Source organism: Pantherophis guttatus, chromosome 4 (genome assembly GCF_059756535.1).
Source record: "Pantherophis guttatus breed Tessera chromosome 4, ASM5975653v1, whole genome shotgun sequence".
NCBI lineage: Eukaryota > Metazoa > Chordata > Lepidosauria > Squamata > Colubridae > Pantherophis > Pantherophis guttatus.
The window spans coordinates 41,760,736-41,782,435 of record NC_142066.1 but is presented as its reverse complement, the minus strand read 5'-3'; the positions used below and the strand labels follow the sequence as shown (position 1 = coordinate 41,782,435).

The following is a 21,700-nucleotide window of genomic DNA, read 5'->3' as shown; positions in this document are numbered from 1 at the left end:
GGAGTTGAAGTACCTAGTTCAGGCCCAGTTCACAACTTAGAGGTTCCTTGCAGAGCTTTGGTTATCGCACCAACTGTAACCTTTCCTAGATCAGGACTCCCTGTGCTCAGTCACTTAAGTCCTAGTCATCTGTCTTCTGAATTATCACAATGCGCTTTACATGGAGCTATCCTTGAAATGCATTTGGAAGCTTCAACTGGTAGAAGGTGCAGCAGCATGAGCAGCCTTTGGGGCCCATAGAATGACCCATGATATATCACTGCTTCGCAAGCTACATTGACTGCAGATTTGCTTCTGGGTGCAATTCAAGATATTGGTTATGACCTTTAAATCTCTTCATGACAGGTCCAGACCACTTTCTGAACCAATTCATCCCACTTGTGCTCTACTCATGGCCAGCAGAGGAGACCTGCTTAGGATCCTGTCAATCAAGGAACTCTGCTGGGATCTCATCATCAACTCTGACGGGATCCAGGAGAAGAGCCTTTTCTGGTGTAGCACCAGCCCTCTGGAATATCCTACCTCCCCCATCCTCCAAGTTGCACTCATCCGCTTCATTTTCCAAAATGTAGGAGTTCTGTAAAATGTGTTTTAAGAAAAAAAAGGGGGGGATGTCTATCGACTCCATAAGAAATAGTGAAGGATGGAAAAAAGATAGGCTTGAGTCAAAATGGGCTAACTTGCCACGAGATAACTTGATGTAAGACAATTCAACAAATACAAAAGTTAAATTAATTTCAGTGGAACTTTGAACAACAATAATAAAATAAAGTCAAGCTAGAAATACAAGAGTTACAATAATTTTGATGAAAAGGTGGTCACCAATAATAAAAGTAACTGAATGAAACTATTAATACAGCATTGAATTGTCCCACAGTGAGTATTCCCATGGCAAATTGACTGTAGCAAGTTGGCCATGACAAGTTGTCCTAGACCTGGCTCAAGTTACTATCAACTTCTGGACAGATCTCGTGCATTTTTTATACCAATATGGAATTGTTATTTCAAGGATTTTTCCCCAATCTACAGCCATAGATTTTAAAGTAATAACCAGATCTGATTCTACTTAACTTTTTCAAGATCAGCCAAGGTTGGCTAGTGCAGAACCTGCTGTGAATGGAACAAAGAGGGAGTTGAGAAAGAAAATATATTTGTTCCATTTGAGAAAAGAGAAGAAATTATCTTTTCTTTTCAAATGGAGGGAGCAATCACTGTGTGTGAAAGGACAGACACAGTGGTGATATATGTTTACACTGTAGACTGATTAAGATTTCTGACTGCCTTCTCTTCTGATGAAAATTGCAACTCCTGAAAGTTCCAATTCACATAGATAAGCCAAAGAAGAGGTCAAGCTTTTCCTTGGAGATGTCCATAGGTGGTGTTAGGAAAATGATAAAAAAACAAAAAAAACCCAAAGCCACAACAGGAAAGTAATGGAAGGAGCAGAGCCAATAACTATAGCAATTTTGATTGTGACGTGGCAGGAATTTATTGAGAGGCAACAGCATAGAATTGTAGAGATGTGGAGCTGGATCAGATCACAAAAATAGTTTAATCCAGCCTGCTATAAGTAACACTAGCTGCCTGCAATTACTGCAAGTTCAAATCTCACCAGGCTCAAGGTTGACTCAGCCTTCCATTCTTTCGAGGTAGGTAAAATGAGGACCCGGTTTGTGGGGACAATAAGCTGACTTTGTATAAAAAAGAACACCGCTTTGGGGAAGGCTATTGCTTAACACATTGTAAGCCACCCTGAGTCTTGGAAAAGGGTGGCATATAAATCGAACCAATAATAATAATAATAATAATAATAATAATAATAATAATAATAATAATAATAATAATAAAAAACCAACCATCTTGAGGGGTCTACCCATTTTCTTCTTAAAAGTCTCTAGAATTGGAAAACTGATGAATTCTGTAGGTAATGCTGCTTGTATAAGGAGATGACAGACTTATCCCAAGGAAGAGGTCAAATGTGTCATCAATCTTGAGTCCCTTTGTGCCCACAAGAGTTCTAATTCCAGCCCATCTTTCTTTATCAACTGCCTATTAGCTTTGACTATAAGTAGTTCAGATTCTTGTAGAGATCTATCATGGAATAAACTTGTACTCATTTAAGCAGCCTTGGTTCCTAGTTTTTTAAGCCTGATAGTTCCACTATTGTATAGCTCTTTTTGTCAGACGTTTTTCCTTTTATTTAAATCAAATATGGGTAATTGTAACATATATCTATTATTTCTGTCCTAATTTCTATAACAATGTATAATTGTTTCTGACAATCTTCCTTAAAGCATATTTTTATATAGCTGAATGTTGATACTAGTCTCTCCACAGTCTTCTTTTTTCAATGTGCATTTCCCAATTTTCTTCCATCTATCCTTATGAAGAATATCCCTGTATCATATTTGCTCCAATGTAGTGCTTCCAAGCTATGAATGTATTTTCCTTCCTAAATGGAGTATCTTATATTTCTATTAATTGAAAGGCATCTTGTCCTCTGAGCCCAATCTTCCAATCTGTCTTGATTAGATTGCAATTTTTTGTTTTCGTATATATTGCCAAACCTTCCAATTTTATGTGTCCTCCATAAATCTGATAAGCAACCTAGCAATCCCATTAAACAGATCATTTGTAAAAATGTTGAATAATATTAACTTAAAGATAGACATGGCAGGAGCCCTTGGATACAGCTCTTCAACTTAATGTAAAGCTATGAATGCCAAATTTCTGAATGCAGATAGCCAGCCCGTTGCAGATAACAGCTGCCTTGAGTCTTCGGAGAAAGGCAACATACAAGTTGAACAAAAAAACAAACAAACAAACAAATAAATAAACAATGCTTCAACCTGTGCCTCTCTAAGAACAAAATATTCTCACAGTGCTTTTGTTGCATTAGGAACTATCCAGCTGAAAACATGTAGGATGGCCATTTCCTGTAAATTATATTGCTTCAAAAGGAAAAAGAAGAAGCTGTTTAATACATGCCCTTCCTCAAAAAATTCAAGGAAACATATATGCAAAGGTGGGGAATAGCTTTTATATTCCTACAACAATTATGTGAGAAGTTGAGCTAAGAGATATTGAGTGATCAAAGATCACCCAATGAGCTCCATAGTTAAGCAAAAACTTATATCTCCCCAGTCGCTCTCTAGACACAATAACAAACTGGTTCTGAGTTATATAGAAGGAGGGAATTTTTAATATTCTTCTTTGCAACTGACTTTTTGCTACAACTTTTCCTGGCTGAACTACTATTCCTCTCTTAAGTGTCTCAGTTTCTTATTTCCAAAAGTATGAAACTCCAAAATGAAGCAGCTCAATAAGTGAAGTATCTAGAAACCGACCCTTTTGAGTGCTCTTCTTTCATAACCTGGAGGTTAGAATTACAAATTTCACTAGCCAAGATGGAGTATTTCCAGAGATTATTCAGTGAAAGGAAAGCTTAGGCTTTTCCTCCATATTTTGAATTTTCCCCTGAAAAATGTTCCCTTCCCACTTGAGGAAAACTTAACTTCAGAGCTGGTTGGGAATTAGACAAAGGACAATGTAAATTAAACACTGGAGAAAGCATTGTATGAAGAGAAGAATTATATATTTATTTTATTTCATTTCTATTCCTGTACTTCCCTAAAAGTATTTTACCTCACTTTTTTTCTATCTAACCCTCTGTACAAAGTCTCAATATTCCCAGTGTGCATGGGGAATGATGGGAGTTGTAGCTCAACACATTTTCAAGCTGTATTATTTGTACATTGATGATAGATGATCTATTGGGGACTCCATGATATGTACAGTCTCTGGGGGCATTTTTTGTGGCAGACAGAAAGACAAAGGCGAAATCAGAGTTCAGGTACTCACTGGGTCCAAAATCTCCTATATGTACAGCCTCTTCTCCCAACTGTGATTTTTTTTCCAGTTGTCATTGGATTAAACCCCCTGATCATTAACCATGTTCACAGGAAATGACAAGCACATTTTCATCTAATCTCATTTAATGGCTCTTGGCTGGATGGAGTATTCTATGGTTTTCTAAATTTTACCATCTTCTTCAATATTCAATGGCACAATTGTGTTTAGTATGATTGAAGCATTCCAAAGATAATAGAGACAAATGAAATGACATTGGCTGCAGAAGGCACATGGTGGATGAAGGCATTCTCAGACAAACCCAAAATATACTTTTAGCTGAAAGCACTCAATCTCAATGTGAAAGATACATGAGCAAGGAATATATAAAAGATGCTATATATGTTGACACTGTAGCAAAGAATGAAATTGCATGAATTTTATGTTACAATTTCATCTATCCCATTATTGACTATCTAGAGGTGCTGAATCGTTATTTCCCCAACTTTTAAAATCTGGGATTTGCAATCAAAACACATCTGGAGAATATTACATGAATGAAAGCTGGTTTAGAAGTTGACACTTAAAGTCAAACAAATCTGTCTATCTTGCTTTTGTTTTGTTCCTTTTTGAATTCCAAGGTTCTGCAAGGCAACTACAGTATACAGATTTTTAGGATTATATTTCCTGCTGAGTCAACTAGCAACACAATCAGTCAATCCATTAGGACAAAGGATTTCAACTTTTTGTTTGGGGGACATGTTTGAGAGGGCTGAAAATCACAGAGGCTAACCATTACAACATGGCAGCAGGTGGGGGAAGAATCAAAACACAGAATAATTAGCATTGAAAGAAAAATGTTGATTTATGAGGGAATATTACCTTGCTGAGTTATTTTTGTCATTAGTATTATTTCAATAATTTTCAGTCCCAGTGCCTAACTTTACTCCCACCCCCATCACACAATACTGTAGAACATAAGGAGGCTCTGAAAGCCATGTGGAGCAGCAGTTGGTAAAAAGAACATTGATTTTTGAGTAACATTATTCAAGACCATAGTTGGAGATACCCTCATTCTTTATGGCCTATGATACAATAATAGACACGTGTTGTCTTGTGGAGAACAGAAGCATTACTATTTCAACTCATTCATTGGTGATTATGTTCACAATCAACTATAAAGTTCCTGCATTTAAAAGTATGGTCCACTGTGGTTAGAGAATTGATATTAAATAAATTATACCAGTAATCAAGATGGCATTGAGTTTTCAGATGAAGGCCAATAAGGTAAAGAAATGGTTGCAACATTAAGCTACTAATTTTTAAAAAGAATTAGAAAAGTGACAATTTAAAATTCATATCTGATTTTTGCAAATATCAGATTTGGAATATGACATTCTTAAAAGAGTAAGGGTATCAGAATGATAAACTCTAACTCTTGAATGCCAAAATACTGGTAACAATACTGCTGTTTGTATTATAGAAATAGAGGTTTATCTGAAGCAATAAGAGAATATTATATCAGAAATTCCTAAAACAATTTAAATTCTAATTTGGCATTAGAGTAATTGCCCTAAAAGCTAGAATTCTACGTTTATTGGATTAAAATTCTCATTATCATTAGACAAAACAGCTTCTCTTGTCTAAGACATCTGGGTACCAATTTGGGAAGGGGATTTTGAAGCAAAGTATATTCTGAAATATCAATAATCATCATTCAGAGAAAGAGGAACAGAGAAAACAATGTAATCAGTTACAGAAAAAAAATCAATATAGCCTTCATTACTTACCGGCAAAGACATGTCGCTCTCATCCCGAAACTCAGGTAAAGTCTCCAGGCAAAAAATCACAATGGAGATAAGAATGACCATAACTGAAATGATTGCAATGATGCGGGCAGCCTGAGAGCTCTCTGGATGTTCAAAGAGCAGCCACACTTGTTTGAGGAATTCTCTCTCAGGCATGGGCTGGTCTTCTTCCTTGATGAATCCTTCATCATCACGAAATTTAGTGAGAGCTTCTTCACCGAGCTGATAGAATTTGAGTTCCTCCAAAAAAACATCAAGAGGTACATTGATTGGCCTTCGAAGCCGTCCTCCAGATTGGTAATAATACAGAATAGAATCAAAGGAAGGCCTGTTGCGATCAAAGAAGTATTCATTACGCAATGGGTCGTAATATTGCAAACGCCGCAGAGGATCACCCAGTAAAGTATCGGGGAATTGCCTTAAAGTCTTTGCTTGTGTCTCAAATCGTAGGCCAGAAACATTTATCACCACCCGCTCACAACAGTCCTTGTGGGAATGTCCCCCACAGTGGACAATGGGCTCACTTTCCCCTGCAGTCAGTGGCAATAGCTTCTCCATGGTAGAGCTGGCAGCTACAGAGAGCCTGAGATGATGTAGGTGGTCATGATTCAAAGTTCACCCAAATGCTGAGGCCTTCTCCAGAAAACTCCCAGTTCAGATATTCTATCCTGTATCCTTTCCAATATTCACACTATTCTTTCCAATATTCACACTATTTGTATCTCAGCTGGCATCTTTTCTTCTACTTCTCCTTCATCTATTTTCACTCATTCACTTCCTGCTTTAAACATATCTGCTCTAGTTTCTAATTTACTTCTCTCCTCCCCCTCCTTTTGCTATATTATTTCCTTAGTTCATGCCATCTCCTTTCTTTTCCTGCCTATCTTTTAAAGCTGAGTCTTTAACCCTGGATAATCATTCTATCATCTCGACACTACTCTCAAAATTGCTTTGGTATTTCCAAAGGGGTTATAGCCACAACTTAGATTCCCCCTCCCCAACTGTCCTTCTCTATGTCCCCTTTCTGAGAACACCCCTGTCTTCCAGTGCCAGCGTCAAGGTTTCTGCCTGTAAACATTTTCCCTAGACCTAGGGATATCAGGTTGCCCCAGGACGTTACAGACTCTTAGCCCCCTTGCCAAAATCTCAGCACCGCCTCTAACTCCATGCCTAAAAGCAATCCCAACAGCACTCTGATCAGAAGAGGAAAGAGCTAAAAATAACTGAGAGTGACATAGGGGCAGGCAGAACGCCCAGGGAAGAGAAAAAGGTGGGCAGGACACCTTCAGGAGAATACAGAAGACTGCCAGTGAGAACTTTTATGCTCCCCTATAAAGAGAAGTAGTGCTTGAACCTGGACATCCCAGTCTTTCAAAGGAGGCTAGGGTCTCATGAGTAATATACAAGAGTAAGCAAAGATTGAATGTGGACTCAAATGATACTCTGAATCATAAATTAGAGTTGAGAAGATGACAAACAAAAGCAAATTTAGACTCTATCCTTTCCAGAAACTATCAAGTACTTTCTGAGTTGTGGTTTCAAGTTTTGAGAGATCAGAGGCAACACAAACATACAAAGTGTTCCTCCCGTCCACTGTATTACTTAACAAGATTCCTTGTATTATCTAAACTTATATTTGTTCCTCCTTATCTGTCTTCATTGTCATATTTTTCTTTGGATTTTTCCTTTCTTCAATGCTAAACATCTTACAAAAACCTGATTCTGTTGTGTTCTCACCTCCCCCCATATTAAGTATGCCTTATACACAGACTGTATAACTAAGGCAATACAGTACAGTATGCTGTTTACATACATCAGAGAAAATTTAGGAAAAATAAATACAAAATAAGCAAACATATTTCACAGTACTGATATAGTCATCTATTGTTCAGCCTGCTGTTCGAGTACTGACTTGAATGTGAGTAATGTCAAGGTGTTTACTTTCCTTTTTTATACTTCTCTAATTTTAAATTGGATTTTGACAGAGTAGCTCTTCAAGAAATTATTTCCTGAAATAGAGGGTTGTTCTTGAATATGCTTTTAGATAAAGGATTTCCCCTGCAGGACATGTAACAACCGTGTACAGAATTGTTTTTGCTTCCTTTAGATATTTAACTGGTCTCTTCTTTGACCTGCTTTAAGATCTGATCAAAAACACATTTCTCTTGCTTTTCTTTCAGGATGTTCTCTTTGGTTCCTTTGATCATTGTCTTCCTGTGCTAGCTTTATAATTGCATCTTTGGCTTTCCATTTAGCTTATTACAAAGTTGGCCCCAAACTTCTAACATCTCCCTTTTTCTCTCAAATTTGTTTGACTATAAAAACATACATGGCGTCTGTTCACATTTGTTCACATTATCCAATGTAATTTTACATTATTTTATCATTAAGATGTAGCAACCTGATATATACTTCAAGTATTTTTTTTCCTCATTCTAAAATGTTCTATAATATTAAAAAGAAAGCCTCCCACCCTCCAAAAGATATAAAGCAAGGCCTTATGTTTTGAATTGAAAAGAAAGTTTATGGAACCAGATTATGAATCAGATCATTTTCTTGATTTGATCTATGTGAACATCTATTTCTCCATTTAAAGTATTTTGTATTTTTAAAAAAGATTTAGCTCCTTTCTCTAATCTCATGCCTTCTACTCTTTATGTGTCTGGGATTCAAGATTCTTTGGTCTAACCCGGGAGAAAAAGAGGGTGGGGAGAGAGAAAGAGAGATGAGAAAATGATGGAGGGAGAAATTAAAGAGAGAGGAAAGAGAGAAACAAATAAGAGAGAGAGAGAAGAACGGGAAGAGAGAGAGAGGGAAAGAGAAATGAGAGAGCGCTGGAGGGAGAGAATGAGGAAAAAGCGGAAAACATGAGAGAGATAAGGGGAGAGAAAGAAAAGAGAAAGAAAGAGGGGGGAGAGGGAAAGGAAAAAGAGAGAAAAACAAATGAGAGGAAGAGAAAGAGAAATGAGAGAGAGAAAAGGGGAGAGAAAGAGAGAGAGAAATGAGAAAATGGTGGAGGGAAAATGAGAGAGAAGAAAAAGAGAAAGAAACAATTGAGAGGGAGAGGGAGAGAAAAATGAGAGCGAGCTGGAGGGAGAGGATGAGAGAGAGGGAAAGGGAAACAAATGAGAGAGAAGGGGAGAGAAAGGAAGAAAAAGAAAGAAAGAAGAGAGGGAGAGGGAGAGGAAAAAGAGAGAAAAACAGAAATGGGAGGGAGGAAGGGAGGGAGGGAGAGAGAGAGACCCATTTCCCACAGAAAACACCAGGGGCCACAAAACCTGGGTAGGCGTGGCTGGGGGTGTCATGTGACTAGATGGGAGTGCTGTTGAATTGGCCACACCGATCCAGGTTTTTTGGCTCCCAGTGTTTTCTGTGGGAAATGGGTCCAAATGGCTTTGAGTGTTTAAGGTTGCAGACCCCTGTTCTAGCCCATCTTTTTCACATTGATTTGGAACAAAAGGCCAAACTAGGTTTAATGATATTGTGCTAGTATTCCACAGATAAGAAATGTGCAGCTTATTTTCCTGTAGGGTCAGGAACTAAGACTAGTCTACCATAACTGATCTTCTGAACAACTGCTAAGGTGCCATCTGGTATTTATCCAGAATTTTGCAGTCCATGTATGGTAGTTCTTGGCTTTTGAGTTGTGTGCTAGAGGTCATACTCCATAACATTGTCAGGATCTGGATAAAAACTTTAAATTAATTAATTACAACTAATTAAGCAGAGCTTATATATTTTTTATTTGTTGGATGATTTTATGAAATAAATTAAGGAAGCAACGGACATTGGTGTATTTTTCCACTCAGACTCCTAAGATATACTAGCAAAAACAAATTTCTATCAACTTACAGTAGACTGGCAAAGATATGCAAAAATTCAGAGAACGGTATGCCGTAAGCATTCAGTAGAAATCTTTTCACCATTACTAATCTTAAAGACAACAATAAATATCTCAGAAAAGTTATATTTGGAGTAGAGTTTAAAAATTATTGCCCTAGCTAATTTTAAGAGGCCCAATATTACTAAAATATTTCATTCTGCTTACTGTATTACAGAAGCTAAAAGAAAAGGTTAGTTGAGACCAAATCTGTAGCCAGAAAATGTATGGGCAGATGACCTTCATGCAAATGGAACAGCACTGTGTGTGTGTGTGTGTGTTTTGTGTGAGTGTATTTTAGGTGATGCTGTTCCATTTGAATGTAAGGCCCTGCTTTAGATTTTTTTTCAATTTGTACATATTAACACACACGTATAGGTGTTTATGTGAGATTGTGCACATGTGTATATGCTTGTGTCTTTCAAATTGAAAAAAATTGAAAAAAATGGAGTAAATTAAAAATAAATTGGCTCAATACACCTTTAGTCTCCATGCATGAATGTCTATGGAATGAAAGCTTGGATGTTTGAAATTTCGCAGAGGCCTTTTGAGATTGAACTGACTTCATGATCCTGCTTTGTGTAACTGCTTGACACCATTACCAATCTTCCAAGGAAATGTCTTTACCTGGTGTTTCCCCCCTTAATGCGAAAGAATAGGATTTCCACAACCTTAACAGTACTGGTAAATAAGGAAGATGATAAAGAAATGAAACCTGTGCAATCAGATTTTTTTTAAAAGGAAAGGAGAAAATCTCAAATTACTTTTTCAGAATTTTTATTTTATTTTAAATATTTAGTAGTAATAGTTGTAAGAAAATATTTGATGGTAAAAGTGAGAATTTAGTATACACCAGTTCAAATCATCAGTTTATAAGAATACTACAAAGGATAAGATATGGTTCAGCGCAAGTTACAACAATGTTGTCAGAAAAGATAGAAAAAGTCAACATGATGATTGTAGCAATGTGATTAACACACAGTCCCTTTATATGCAGATGTAGAAAAGGAATAGGACTTTGATCATGCTGTTACCACCCCCTTGATCTTTTTCTTACCGCAACAGCCACTGCTAGACCCCAAAATGATGAAGCTCCTTCTAATATAAAGTTAACTTTGATGTAAAATAAGTGCCAAGTTCCAGAAAAAAACCTAACCATTTAATCAGCATGCACAAAGACTGTAAATATCGGAAACAATCTAGCATTAATTAGCAGGCACAGAAAATTAAGTTTAGCACTGCTCTTTGCTATTTTTTCTATTTTACTAAAGAACAGACAGCCTTTGAATCAGAGGTGCTTTTACCAATTTTGTTACCTGAAAACTCTTGCATCCTGCAGATTCAATCTTAATCTGAGGCTGAGCAAAAATATTAAATCCTAAATTTTCCATCTTCTCATCCAGTAATTTCTATCTGATTTTAAAAGAAAAGCCCCTTTTTCTCCAAGAGAAAGAAAGTTAGGGAAATCTCCTTGCTGTTTTTCTTCTGCTTGAGACTGAGAGAAATTGCTGGAAGCTTGAGTCACAATAGGTATGCTTCAGTTATGGAATTATATTCAGAAATGTTTATAGTTAATTAGATATCAATTTACTCAGGACATTTCCTCTGAATGGGGAAAAACCTCTCCTCTTTAGACCCCTGGGCCTTTTCCAACTTTTTGCTTCCAATGTGAGAATTTAATGAAAAAATATTTCTCCAATGAAAGACCATAGAGCAACAGAAATGGGGCATTGGTCCTACTTGAGATGCTCCTTCTCATAGTAGGAGAAGATTATCCACGAATGGGTTGTAACTCTGCTTCTCTGTCTGGAGACCAAGTCATCTTTTTTTGGCCATACCTCTTCTGACTGGTTTCTTCCCAGTTCGATGAAGGCGTAGCGATGATGAGACTTGTGTCCTAATGAGACTTGTATCCTGTGAAAATAGAAGCCCCTACCGGACTATGGACCGTCAGACGTTCACTAGGGTGGGACTGGAAAAACTTCCCATACTATGAGAAGGAGCATCTCAGGTAGGACCAACGCCCCTTCTCTATAGTGGAGGGAAAGATTATCCAAGAATGGGATTTACCAAAGCCGGTCAGTCTTGCAGTTGGGAAGCAGTCTGGTCTCTAGTCCCTAGCTCCATGTGGACCCTCTGAAGGACTCAATGGCCAAAGGCCACCTCCGCTGAAGCATATGTGTCCAACTTGTAATGATGGACGAATGGAGATGGAGAGGACCAGGTTGCTGCTCAACAGACCTCTATAGAGGCCTGTGTCGCCCATGCCGCTGTCGGGGCCGCGCTTCTAGTGGAGTGGGCCATGATATTCCAAGGCTTCAGAAGAGCCTGGAGCTCATAGGCCGTGCTGATACACGTCCGGATCCACCGTCCCACTGTGGATGAGCTGATCTTAATGCCTATAGAAGAAGGCTAGAAAGAAAGAAAGAGGGATTCCGTCCTCTGAAAGGAGGAGGTCCTTTTGATGTAAACCCAGAGAGCCCTCCGGACATCCAAGGTGTGCCACTTCTGTTCAAGGGCATGAGTAGGCTCCGGACAGAGGTTGGGCAGTATGATCTCCTGAGTCCAATGGAACCAGGAGTTTACCTTGGGGATGAAGGAGGGATCCAGTTGTAGAACCACCCTGTCAGGTGAAAGATGCATAAGTCCTCCCTCACGGGAGGATATCCTTCTGGCTGAAGTGATGGTCATGAGGAATGTCATCTTGTAAGTCAGCGCAAGCTTGCAGTTCTCAAGGGTTCGAAGGGACTCCCTGTGAGAGTGTGCAACACCTTTGACAGGTCCCAGGTAGGGTACCTGTGTACTACTGGTGGTTTTAAGTTTGTTGTGCCCGAGTAATCGATGGACCATGTGATGTTGGGAAAGGGGTTCTCTCACTCCATACGACATAGACAGGGCCGCTACCTGCCAGCGGATGGTGTTGGACATCAAACCATTGTCCAGTTCATCCTGGAGAAACTCCAGAACTTGAGCCACTGACCCCAAATAAAGGTCAATGTCTTTTTGAGAGCACCAGCTGCAAAAGGTAGTCCAAGTTGAATTGTAAATCCTGTCAGTGGAAGGCCTCCTAGAAACCTTTATTGTTCTGATTACCCTGGAGGAGAAATTGTCCTGACTTAGGACTCTCCGTTCAAATGGTCAACTGAAGCCACTGTGGGTCTGGATGTACCAAGACCCCCTGGCTGAAGGAGATCATGTCCTGAGGTATCCTCCAGGGTTGCGCCACCAACAGGCTCATCAGGTCGGCGAACCATGGTCTCCTGGGCCAATAAGGGAGGGGCCAGTAAAATTATCTGGACCTTCTCCTCCAGAACCTTCCTGACTACTCCCAGAATTAGAGGAAATGAAGGAAAGGCATAAAGGACACCCTGAGGCCATGGACTGCAGAGGGCGTCTATCCCTTCTGCCCCTGGCGCTGGGTACCTGGAAAAAAACCTGGGCAGCTGGCTGTTGTCTGGGGTGGCAAAGAGGTCCAGAACTATCAGTTCCAGGAACAATGATGGGTGCAGGTGCCACTCTGACTGGTCCACTGTGGTCCAGCTGAGCCAATCCTCCTGCACGTTGCTCACCTGAGATATGATCTGCCCTGAAGGACAGAAGATGTCTTTCTGCCCATAGGCCCAGTGATTCCGCCTCCTGCATGAGGGACTGGGAGTGGGTACCCCAACGGTTTATGTGAGCTTTGCAGATACATTGTCTGTCAAGATTAGGATGTGATGTCCAGCTACAAAGTCTTGGAATTTCTTTAGCGCTAAATGCGCGGCCCTTAACTCTATCCAATTGATGTTGTGGGTCAAGTCCGATTGATTCCACTGGCTCTGAGCTATCAACGTCTGGAAATGGGCCCCCCATCCAAGAAGACTGGCGTCTGTCATGATAGTAAGTCATCTGGGCGTCCTGAATGAACATCCCCTGGCGATGGCCTGCAACATCCACCATTTGAGTGACAGCAGTACCTATTGAGGAAGCCGGACTCTGATTGGCAAGTGGCTCCTGCCAGACCTCTGATAAGGCAGGAGAAACCACTGGAGAGCCCTGGTGTGAAACAAGCCCATGGTACAATTGCTATGCATGATACCATCTTTCCCAGGAGCTGTGAAAGGAGAGCCAGGGTGGCTACTCCTTCGTCCAGAATGTGCCCTGCCAATGCCTGCAGACTGGGCTGCCTTTCTGAGGAAAGATATACCACGCACACCAAAGAGTCAATGACTGCCCCCAAGTAAAGCAATTTGGTGGTGGGTGAAAAATGGCTCCTCATCATTAATTGAGAAGCCATGTTCCTAAAGCACCTGAATGGTTACTCTCAGGTCCTCCCTGGCCTGAGATTTAGAAGAAGACTGAATTAAAATGTATCCAGGTAAGCCTGCATCTGGAGTGGCAATGCCCTAAGATAGGCCATGAAGGCTGCCAATAGTTTGGTAAATGTCCAGGGCAATGACCAAAGGCCGAATGGCATGGCCTTATATTGAAAATGTCTGCTGGCATAGCAGAAACGAAGAAAACATCGATGTTCTGACAAGATGGGAATGTGTAAGTAAGCCTCTGTTAGGTCAATAGCGGTCAGGAAGTTGCCCTCCCGAATACCCTGCAGAATAGAACTGAGCGAGTGTATTTTAAAGCACTTGTACGTGATGTATTTGTTCAGTCTCTTGGGATCCAGGATAAGCCTTAAGCCCCCGAGCTCTTTGGGACCATGAATAAAATCCCTGCCCTTGCTGCTCATGAGGGACCGGTTGAATGGCCTGAATGACCAGCAGATGCTGAGTAGCTGACTCCATCAGTCCCCATTTAGTCGTGTCCCCAGACACAGGGCATCTTATGAAGAAACTCAGGGGAGGAGCCAGGAACTCAAGAGACAGACCGAATCTCATGGTATTAATAACCCAAGCGTTAGATGATGTGGTCTCCCATTGTTGGGCAAAATGACCTAAGTGGCCTCCAATGCGAGTGTCAGTCCTATCCTTAGCGGAACCGATGAAAGGGGTGACCTCCTGATCCACAAAAGGAGCGCTTATCTTGTTGCTGTTGTCTGTTCCTAAAGTCAGACCTGTCTGTTGCCTTCCTTGTCTGCCCGGAAATGGCTTCTGGGGTTGGTTGAACTCCAACCCTACTTCTGAGGCCCGAAAGGATTGCTTCTGGGGGTAAGGCAAGTAACGACATTCACCCCAACAAAATAAGGGGGGCATGGTCTTGCCCCTGTCCTTAGTATCTAAAATATATTAAATAAATAAGTAAATCTACCAGGACAGGGTCCAGAACTTCTCCAAAGAGATTAGAGCCCTTGAATGGAGCAGATGCCAGTTTCCATTTACTCTTGATGTCCGCCTGCCAATGGAGAAGCCATAACAGGCGACGAGCCGTTACAGAGGAAGCAATTGAGTGTGATGCATATTTTGCTGCATTTGGGATAGCATCTGATGTAAACTCGGCGGCAGCTATTAACTTGTTAAGATCCTGATGGGATCACGCATCCTCGGAAGGGATCGTTTGCATCTGTCGGAGCCAGAGCAAGGAGGTCCGAGTAAAAAAGGATGCCGCTGTTGAGGCCTTAATAGACCAAGCAGCTGATTGGTGTGCCATGTGTAGCACCATCTCAGCTCTTTTGGCCTCTGGTTTAAGATTGTCAATAAGATCTGAAGCCAATGGGGAGGCAGAAGTCAACACTGCCACTGGGGTATCCACCACCGGAGTTTGCAGCAGGTCTGAGGCAATGTTATACAACTTCCGTTCAGTGCCCGTGGGAGAGGGTCCCATCCCAGGTGTGGCCCACTGCCTCTGAACAGTGTCTAGAAACAGCTTGGGCGATGGCACAATCTCAGTCTGAATTATGGGTTCGGTAAAGAGCATATGGCTAGAATCCAATGGCTCCGCAGATGTCTCTGAGCTGAGGTCAGGTCCAAGGTTGGTTGTAGCCTTGGCCTTGCAAAGTAGGGTCTTGAAAAAATCAGGGTGAAATAACACTTTGAAGGGGGAGGAGTCGGGGCAGTGCACTCATCATCAGACCAGGCTAGCAACTAGTTCTCCCCTTCTGAGGAATCCCCACTCTGGCTACTAGGACCTGGAGGAGGTAGATTTTGAGCCTCCATCTATGAACCCTGAGACATAGCTGCCAGGGGCGGAGCCTGTAATTGTGGGAAACCTTGAGGCAGCATGGGAGGATGAGACCTCTGCTGCAAATCTGTTGCTATTCCATGCGAAATAGCCTGTGCAATTAACGCCTGCAGTTGATCAGCACTGGCTTGGGCCCCTCTCTGGCATGGAGCCCAACCACTGTGGGTGTAAAGGTGGCTTCAGGTATAGGTCTGGTCCCACCTGTCTGAAATGGCCCACTCTGACCCAGAGACAGATAAATTGGAACCAGAGGTAGAAATAGGCACTTCTCTGACAAGGCTACCTGTTAGAGCTAGGGTAAACTGCTCCCCAGTGCCATCCAGTGGTGAAATCTAAATTTTTTTGCCACTGGTTCTATGGGCATGGCTTGGTGGTGGTCATGTGACTGGGTGGGCGTCACCAATTATTTTTTACTTTTTAAAGCATTTTTAACTACTAAAAAAAGTAAAAAGAAAGTTTCAATGATCAGCACCTGATCAGCCTGACCCCCCTCGCCAAGCCAGACCCAACATCTCCTAGCCCCGAAGATTGCTTGCCTTTCTACTTCGGCCACCCAGTCTGGGAGATGACGGAGGGGGGAAGAGAGAGAGAAACAAAGTGCTCGGCTGCTCCCCCTTTTCACTCACCCCAAGCTTCCTGCTACGGATTTTCATGCCTTGCTTCACATGCCCGGGATCATCGCCCTCGTCTTCTTCCTCCTCTTCTCCGTCTTCCAAATGTAAAAATGGCAGGAGAAAATACAAAAATACACGCTTGCTCCTGGCGTTTTTCCATTTGTAGGAAGCTTTCGTATCTATGAAGGCAAGTCTGCCTTCCTGCGCTGCCCACTAAAAACCTCACCAGTACCGCTGTGTGTGCGGGTTGTGTGTGTGTGTGTGTGTGTGTGTATTTGCTCTGTGATCTTTCGCAGCAGCCCGTGTCCGACGTCCTGTCCCCAGCTGGCTGAACTGGAGTTGGGGAATTCACCCCTTCGGGCCTTGCCCAGGCCAAGCTGGCTGAAGCTGCCCCCAGATCGTGCTCCTTGGGTGTTGGGTCTGCTCGGGGGAGCCACCTTGAGGGTTGCACAGCATGACAGCCGATTTCCAATGCTTTTAAAGGCCCTGAAGTGGATCCGGGCACTGCCATTCCAAGCCTGCCAGGGGCAACCACTGGCTCACCTGTTGTGCCGCCTGGGCAGGCCGGTCAGAGGTCTCCCGGATGGCTGGAGCAGCTGAGGCGCCTGCTCCCCTTCCCAGGGCGAGGCGCCTTTAAGACGAGCTGTCGGGGACAGGACATCGGGCATGGGCTCCTGCGAAAGACCAGGAGCAAAGACACACACACATAGAAGCTCGGAATGGCAGCACCCTGATCTGCTCCGGGGCCTTTAAGAGGAGCAGAAATTGGCCATCACGCCGCACAACCCCCAAGGTGGCTCCCCCGAGTGGACCCACTACCCCAGAGTGGATCCAATTTTTTACTACCAGTTTGGGCCAACCGGCCCAAACTAGTAGCATTTCACCCCTGGCGCCATACGGTGACCAGGCCCTGGGACTAGCTGAATGGAAAGCAGTGGAACCTGAATGGGAGAGAGGCTGCTGATCACCAAAGGGATGGGAAATCTCAGACTCATTCTGCGGGGAGGGGCTGCCCCTGTCCTTTAACCTAGCAGTCTTCTCAATCTTGGCCATTTCCTTTTCCAAGGCTCTTTGTTGGCATTTAGCATCTTTTTCAGCCACCTTAGAAACCTTTTCTGGTTTAGGGTTGTGGCAGAACGGCTAGAGGAAGATCCTTTAGCAGCCTTCTTCCTCTTAGAGGGGCACCGAGAGATTGCTGTGGCTATCAGGAGAAATTCCTGAGGTTCCCCATTGCCCTCTCACCTCTTGTCGCTGTGAGAGGGATCAGTTGCCATGCTAGAGGGAGTTGCTGGGCAGATTAAATTGACAGGAGCTGAAACTGCTTCTCCTTTATCCCATTATGCTCCTGTTGCTAGGCAGACTGAAAGGCAGAAAAAAACTGCCATCCCAGTTCAAAGGGGGGCCTTCTATCAGGTTCGCCTGATTCGCCAGTTGCGTCCCTTTCTGTACCAGGACTCCTTGCGCACGGTCACTCATGCCCTTGTCACTTCCCGCCTGGACTACTATATGGGGCTCCCCTTGAAGAGCACTGGAGGTTCCAATTGGTCCAGAATGTAGCCGCGCGGGTGATTGTGGGAGCGACATGGCGCTCCCATGTAACACCTCTCCTGTGCGAGCTGCAATGGCTTTCGGTGGTCTTCCCGGTTCGATTCAAGGAGCTGGTTACCATCTTCAGAGCGCTCCATGGCTTAGGACCTGGGTACTTACAAGACCGCCTGCTGCTACCAATAGCCTCCCACCGGCCAGTACGCTCCCACAGAGAGGGGCTCCTCCGGGTGCCATTGGTCAAACAATGTTGATTGGTGACCCCCAGGGGGAGAGCCTTCTCTGTGGGGGCACCTGCCCTCTGGAATGAACTGCCCCCCGGGATACGGAGGATTCCCGACTTGCGCACCTTTCGCCGTGCCCTCAAAAGTTTTTATTCCAACAAGCCGGGCTGGCCTAATTTTTTAACTTTTTTAATTTTTAAAAATTTTAAAACGGGTGTTTTATTTGAATAGCTGGGCCAAATTATTTAATATGCTTTTAAATCGTTTTTAAATTTTATATTTGTGTGCTTTTACTCTTGGTTGTACACCACCCTGAGTCCTTCAGGAGAGGGGCGGTATATAAATTGAAATAATAAATAAATAATAAATAAATAAACAGTACAAGGCGTACCAAAACTCGCAGGGAGAAACCGAAGGCAGACTGGCTCGCAATGAGCATGGCTGCCAAGCATTCAAATCTGAGTTGGGAACCTCCCACAATCTTCAGGCAAAGCAGCAAACCAAAAAAGCAGCTGCTGCCATGGCTCACTTTGCGCTGAGCTCCACCGAACCGCATGGAAGGCAAACAGGCTCGTGAAGAGCACTCTTGCTGCAGCTTCCTCCTCCTGAAGAGGAGCGCACCAGCCGCTGTCAGTTTGCCTGGCAAAACCAGGCAGTGACTGAGCCCTTCTCTCCAGGGAGAGTCTAGCCCAGGGCAGCCCAGTCCAAAGGGATGCCCCCACCACTGGTCGTGGGACCGGCAAGGGCCTCGGCTGCGATCCCCACCAGAAGGGTGGCTTACAGGCAGACCATAAACCTCCCGGATCGTTACACATAATCCCCGATCCTTTCAAAGGCAAAAAAAAAAAAAGGAATCCTGATCGCCTGACAATTAAGAATATCCAGGAATGTCTTGAACTCTCAATCTCTGTCTGTACTCGACGGAAGACCAAGTTGAACTGGGAAGGAACTAGTCAGAGGAGGTGTGGCCAAAAAAAGATGACTCGGTTTCTAGACAGAGAAGCAGAGTTACAACCCATTCCTGGATAATCTTCCCCTCCACTATGGAGAAAGGAATATTATAGTGCATTTCACTGTTTCTGAAAATGAGCTTAGTATCTGGTAGCTACAAGTATTTTTACCAGCTGATGCCGATTTGTAAAATACAATGCTATTTGGATAAAACAGGCCTTGCATGAAATTTAACTCTAAATTTTTAAATCTTTTTCTACATTTGATGTTCTTTTTTCTTTTTTACAGAAGAATCTTTAATTTTTACTACAGGATGATAATCAGGATGCTATGTAGTGTGTCACTACATGGCTTTTCAAGATTCTGTATCAGACTTAAATTTAGTATCTTGTGGATGACTATACAACAATCTAGGCTGTCGTATTTACACTGCAAAATCTGGATGAGCGCTAAATGACAGCAGAGACAGAAACTCTCATTCTTGCCATTTAAAAATTATCTGGCTATTTCCAGTGCCTAATTACATGTCCATTATTCCCAGTCATCATATCAAAAGAAGAAATTTGAACCTTACCTGGATGTCTCATTCCTGGATTTTCTGAAAGGTGAAAATACTTTATTAAAGACATCGACAAGCTTTTGCTTGTGTTCATTGCAGCTATTTTTAAAAATAATTCTGCCCTTGCTCCCCGTTGGTTTCAGAATAACCTACATTTGAGGCAGGGGCGGGTTCTACATCCCGTTACTACCAGTTCGCGCACACAGAGCGCTTCTGCAAATGCACACAAGCGTCCAGGTGGGTGGGTGGAGCCTCCTGTTACTGCCGCCACTACCGGTTCGCCTGATCCAGTGCAAACCAGTAGCAACCCACCACTGATTTGAGGGAACTGTAAAGTATAATTTACATTATTCACGATTTCAAATGAGGAACATTGTACACACTCTGGAGTCTATCTATGCTTTCTGACTACTTGCTATAATGGAAGGAAGGTTTATCTGCTGGCTTTGCTTCTTTGTGCAACGTGTGAAATATCTTGGTTTATTAAATCATATCAACTGTGAAACCTATGTTGTAGTTCATGCCCACTTCCAAATTTCTTTAAATTATGCTCTTCATGGAATTCCTATTCACATAAAATCTCAGTGTGTTGTTGGGCTCACAATTGTGACTTGTACACACTTTCAGTTCTTAACATTCCATGTTAAAGTGGCACGCTTAATTATCAGAGGATTGTGTTCTGATTTGGCAATTTATGAAGTATTTTTGCCTGGTATGACCCAAGACAGTATTTAATTTGTATAAGGGGTTTTAAAGAGATAAATAGTATCTCAATATTATTTTTTATAATTTTGCCAGGAAAGCAGATCTTTCATATCCTGATTTGAATCGGAAAAGCAAGTGTGCTTTTCCCTCACACACATGTTCCCAAACAAATCTTTTCCTGCTGGTTGACCAATAGTGCCACCTATTGCCAGGCAATTCACTTAAAAAAACTCTTTCTTAATATATCGGTATATGGTTTTGTTTATACATCACATTTAGAAATTGTCCATCTCCCTCACAGAGCGACTCTGGGCACTATACAAGTAAAAACATAAAAGCTACACATATATTTGGAGGCAATTAAAAATAGAATAATTAAAATTAAAAATACAAAGGAAAGAATTCAATGTGCTAACCAGTCCCATAGTTGTATGCTGCTCTATGGGTCCCAAATATGTCAACAGAGCTAAGTTTTCAGATATTCTTGAAGGCCAGGAGTGTGGGGGGCCATCTCACCTCTGGAGGACAATGTTTCAAAGGGCAGGGGCAATGGCAGGGAAGCCTCTCAGTCCAACATTCTAAATGTGATATATAAAAAATAAATATTGTTTTATGCAGTTAATAAAGTTTCTGTGAGCTAAGGTATCAACAAGAAGTATCAAGACAATAGGCTTGATTGAGAAACTGAAAGCAAATACAAAAAATGGCAAACCATGAGTATCCATGAAATCAAGAAGGATTTTGACTTGAAAGAAATTTTATTTTTCTAACTGGTATTCTAAAAAACCTGTATGCAGCCTTTCCTCTTTTCTTCTTTTTATTTTTGCGATAATAACAAGAAGTGTTATTCCTGGTTCTTTTTACAGATGCGGGTAGATGGCAGCTGAAGACCTTGCAGACACTGTTGGACGAAGGGATTAATTTAACCTGGTTACAATATAATCAATTACAATTGAGATGGAAAGAGGACCAAAAAACTGGTATTATGTTGCATGAGGAAGAATTGGTTAGACATATAAGACAGAAAGGTCCAATGCATATTAAAAGGCTTTATAATGTTTTGCTAGAAAGGGATTCAGAAACGGAATTAGTTAAAGATTGTATGATAAAGTGGGCACAAAATTTTGAGGAACCAGTGATGTTGGAAACATGGGAAAAAATTTGGGTTCAGAATGTTAAATTTACACAGTCGCAGAATCTGAGGGAAAATTTTTATAAAATGTTTTATAGATGGCATTTAGATCCTAAAAAGCTGTCATGTATGTACCCTAATGTTCAGCCAAAATGTTGGAGATGCGAATGTTTGGATGCTACGTATTATCATGTTTGGTGGACCTGTAGGAAAGTTAAGGCTTTTTGGATAAAAATATGGTGGGTCATGCAGAATGTTTTGAAGAAAAAAATTCAATTTTCTCCACAATTGTTTTTATTGGGTATAGTTAAGGGTTTTACAC

At 41.9% G+C, this 21,700-nt stretch overlaps 1 protein-coding gene and 1 non-coding gene across 2 annotated transcripts in view; both read right to left on the bottom strand.

The window, feature by feature from the left end:
- KCNA7 (potassium voltage-gated channel subfamily A member 7) overlaps positions 1-6,296 on the bottom strand; it is a 36,271-nt gene extending 29,975 nt beyond the window's left edge. The window contains exon 1 of the mRNA XM_060691559.2: positions 5,640-6,296. Within this exon, the coding sequence (XP_060547542.1) occupies positions 5,640-6,215 (576 nt within the window). The 5' untranslated portion in view covers positions 6,216-6,296. The remainder of the gene's footprint in view (positions 1-5,639) is intronic.
- The window catches only part of LOC117664445 (uncharacterized), a 55,885-nt gene extending 35,100 nt beyond the window's left edge, over positions 1-20,785 (bottom strand). The window contains exons 1-2 of the transcript XR_004591058.2: positions 20,763-20,785; positions 19,557-19,580 (exon numbers count right to left, since the gene is read on the bottom strand). This is a non-coding gene — a transcript (uncharacterized LOC117664445). The remainder of the gene's footprint in view (positions 1-19,556; positions 19,581-20,762) is intronic.
- Between the last annotated feature and the right edge of the window lie 915 nt (positions 20,786-21,700).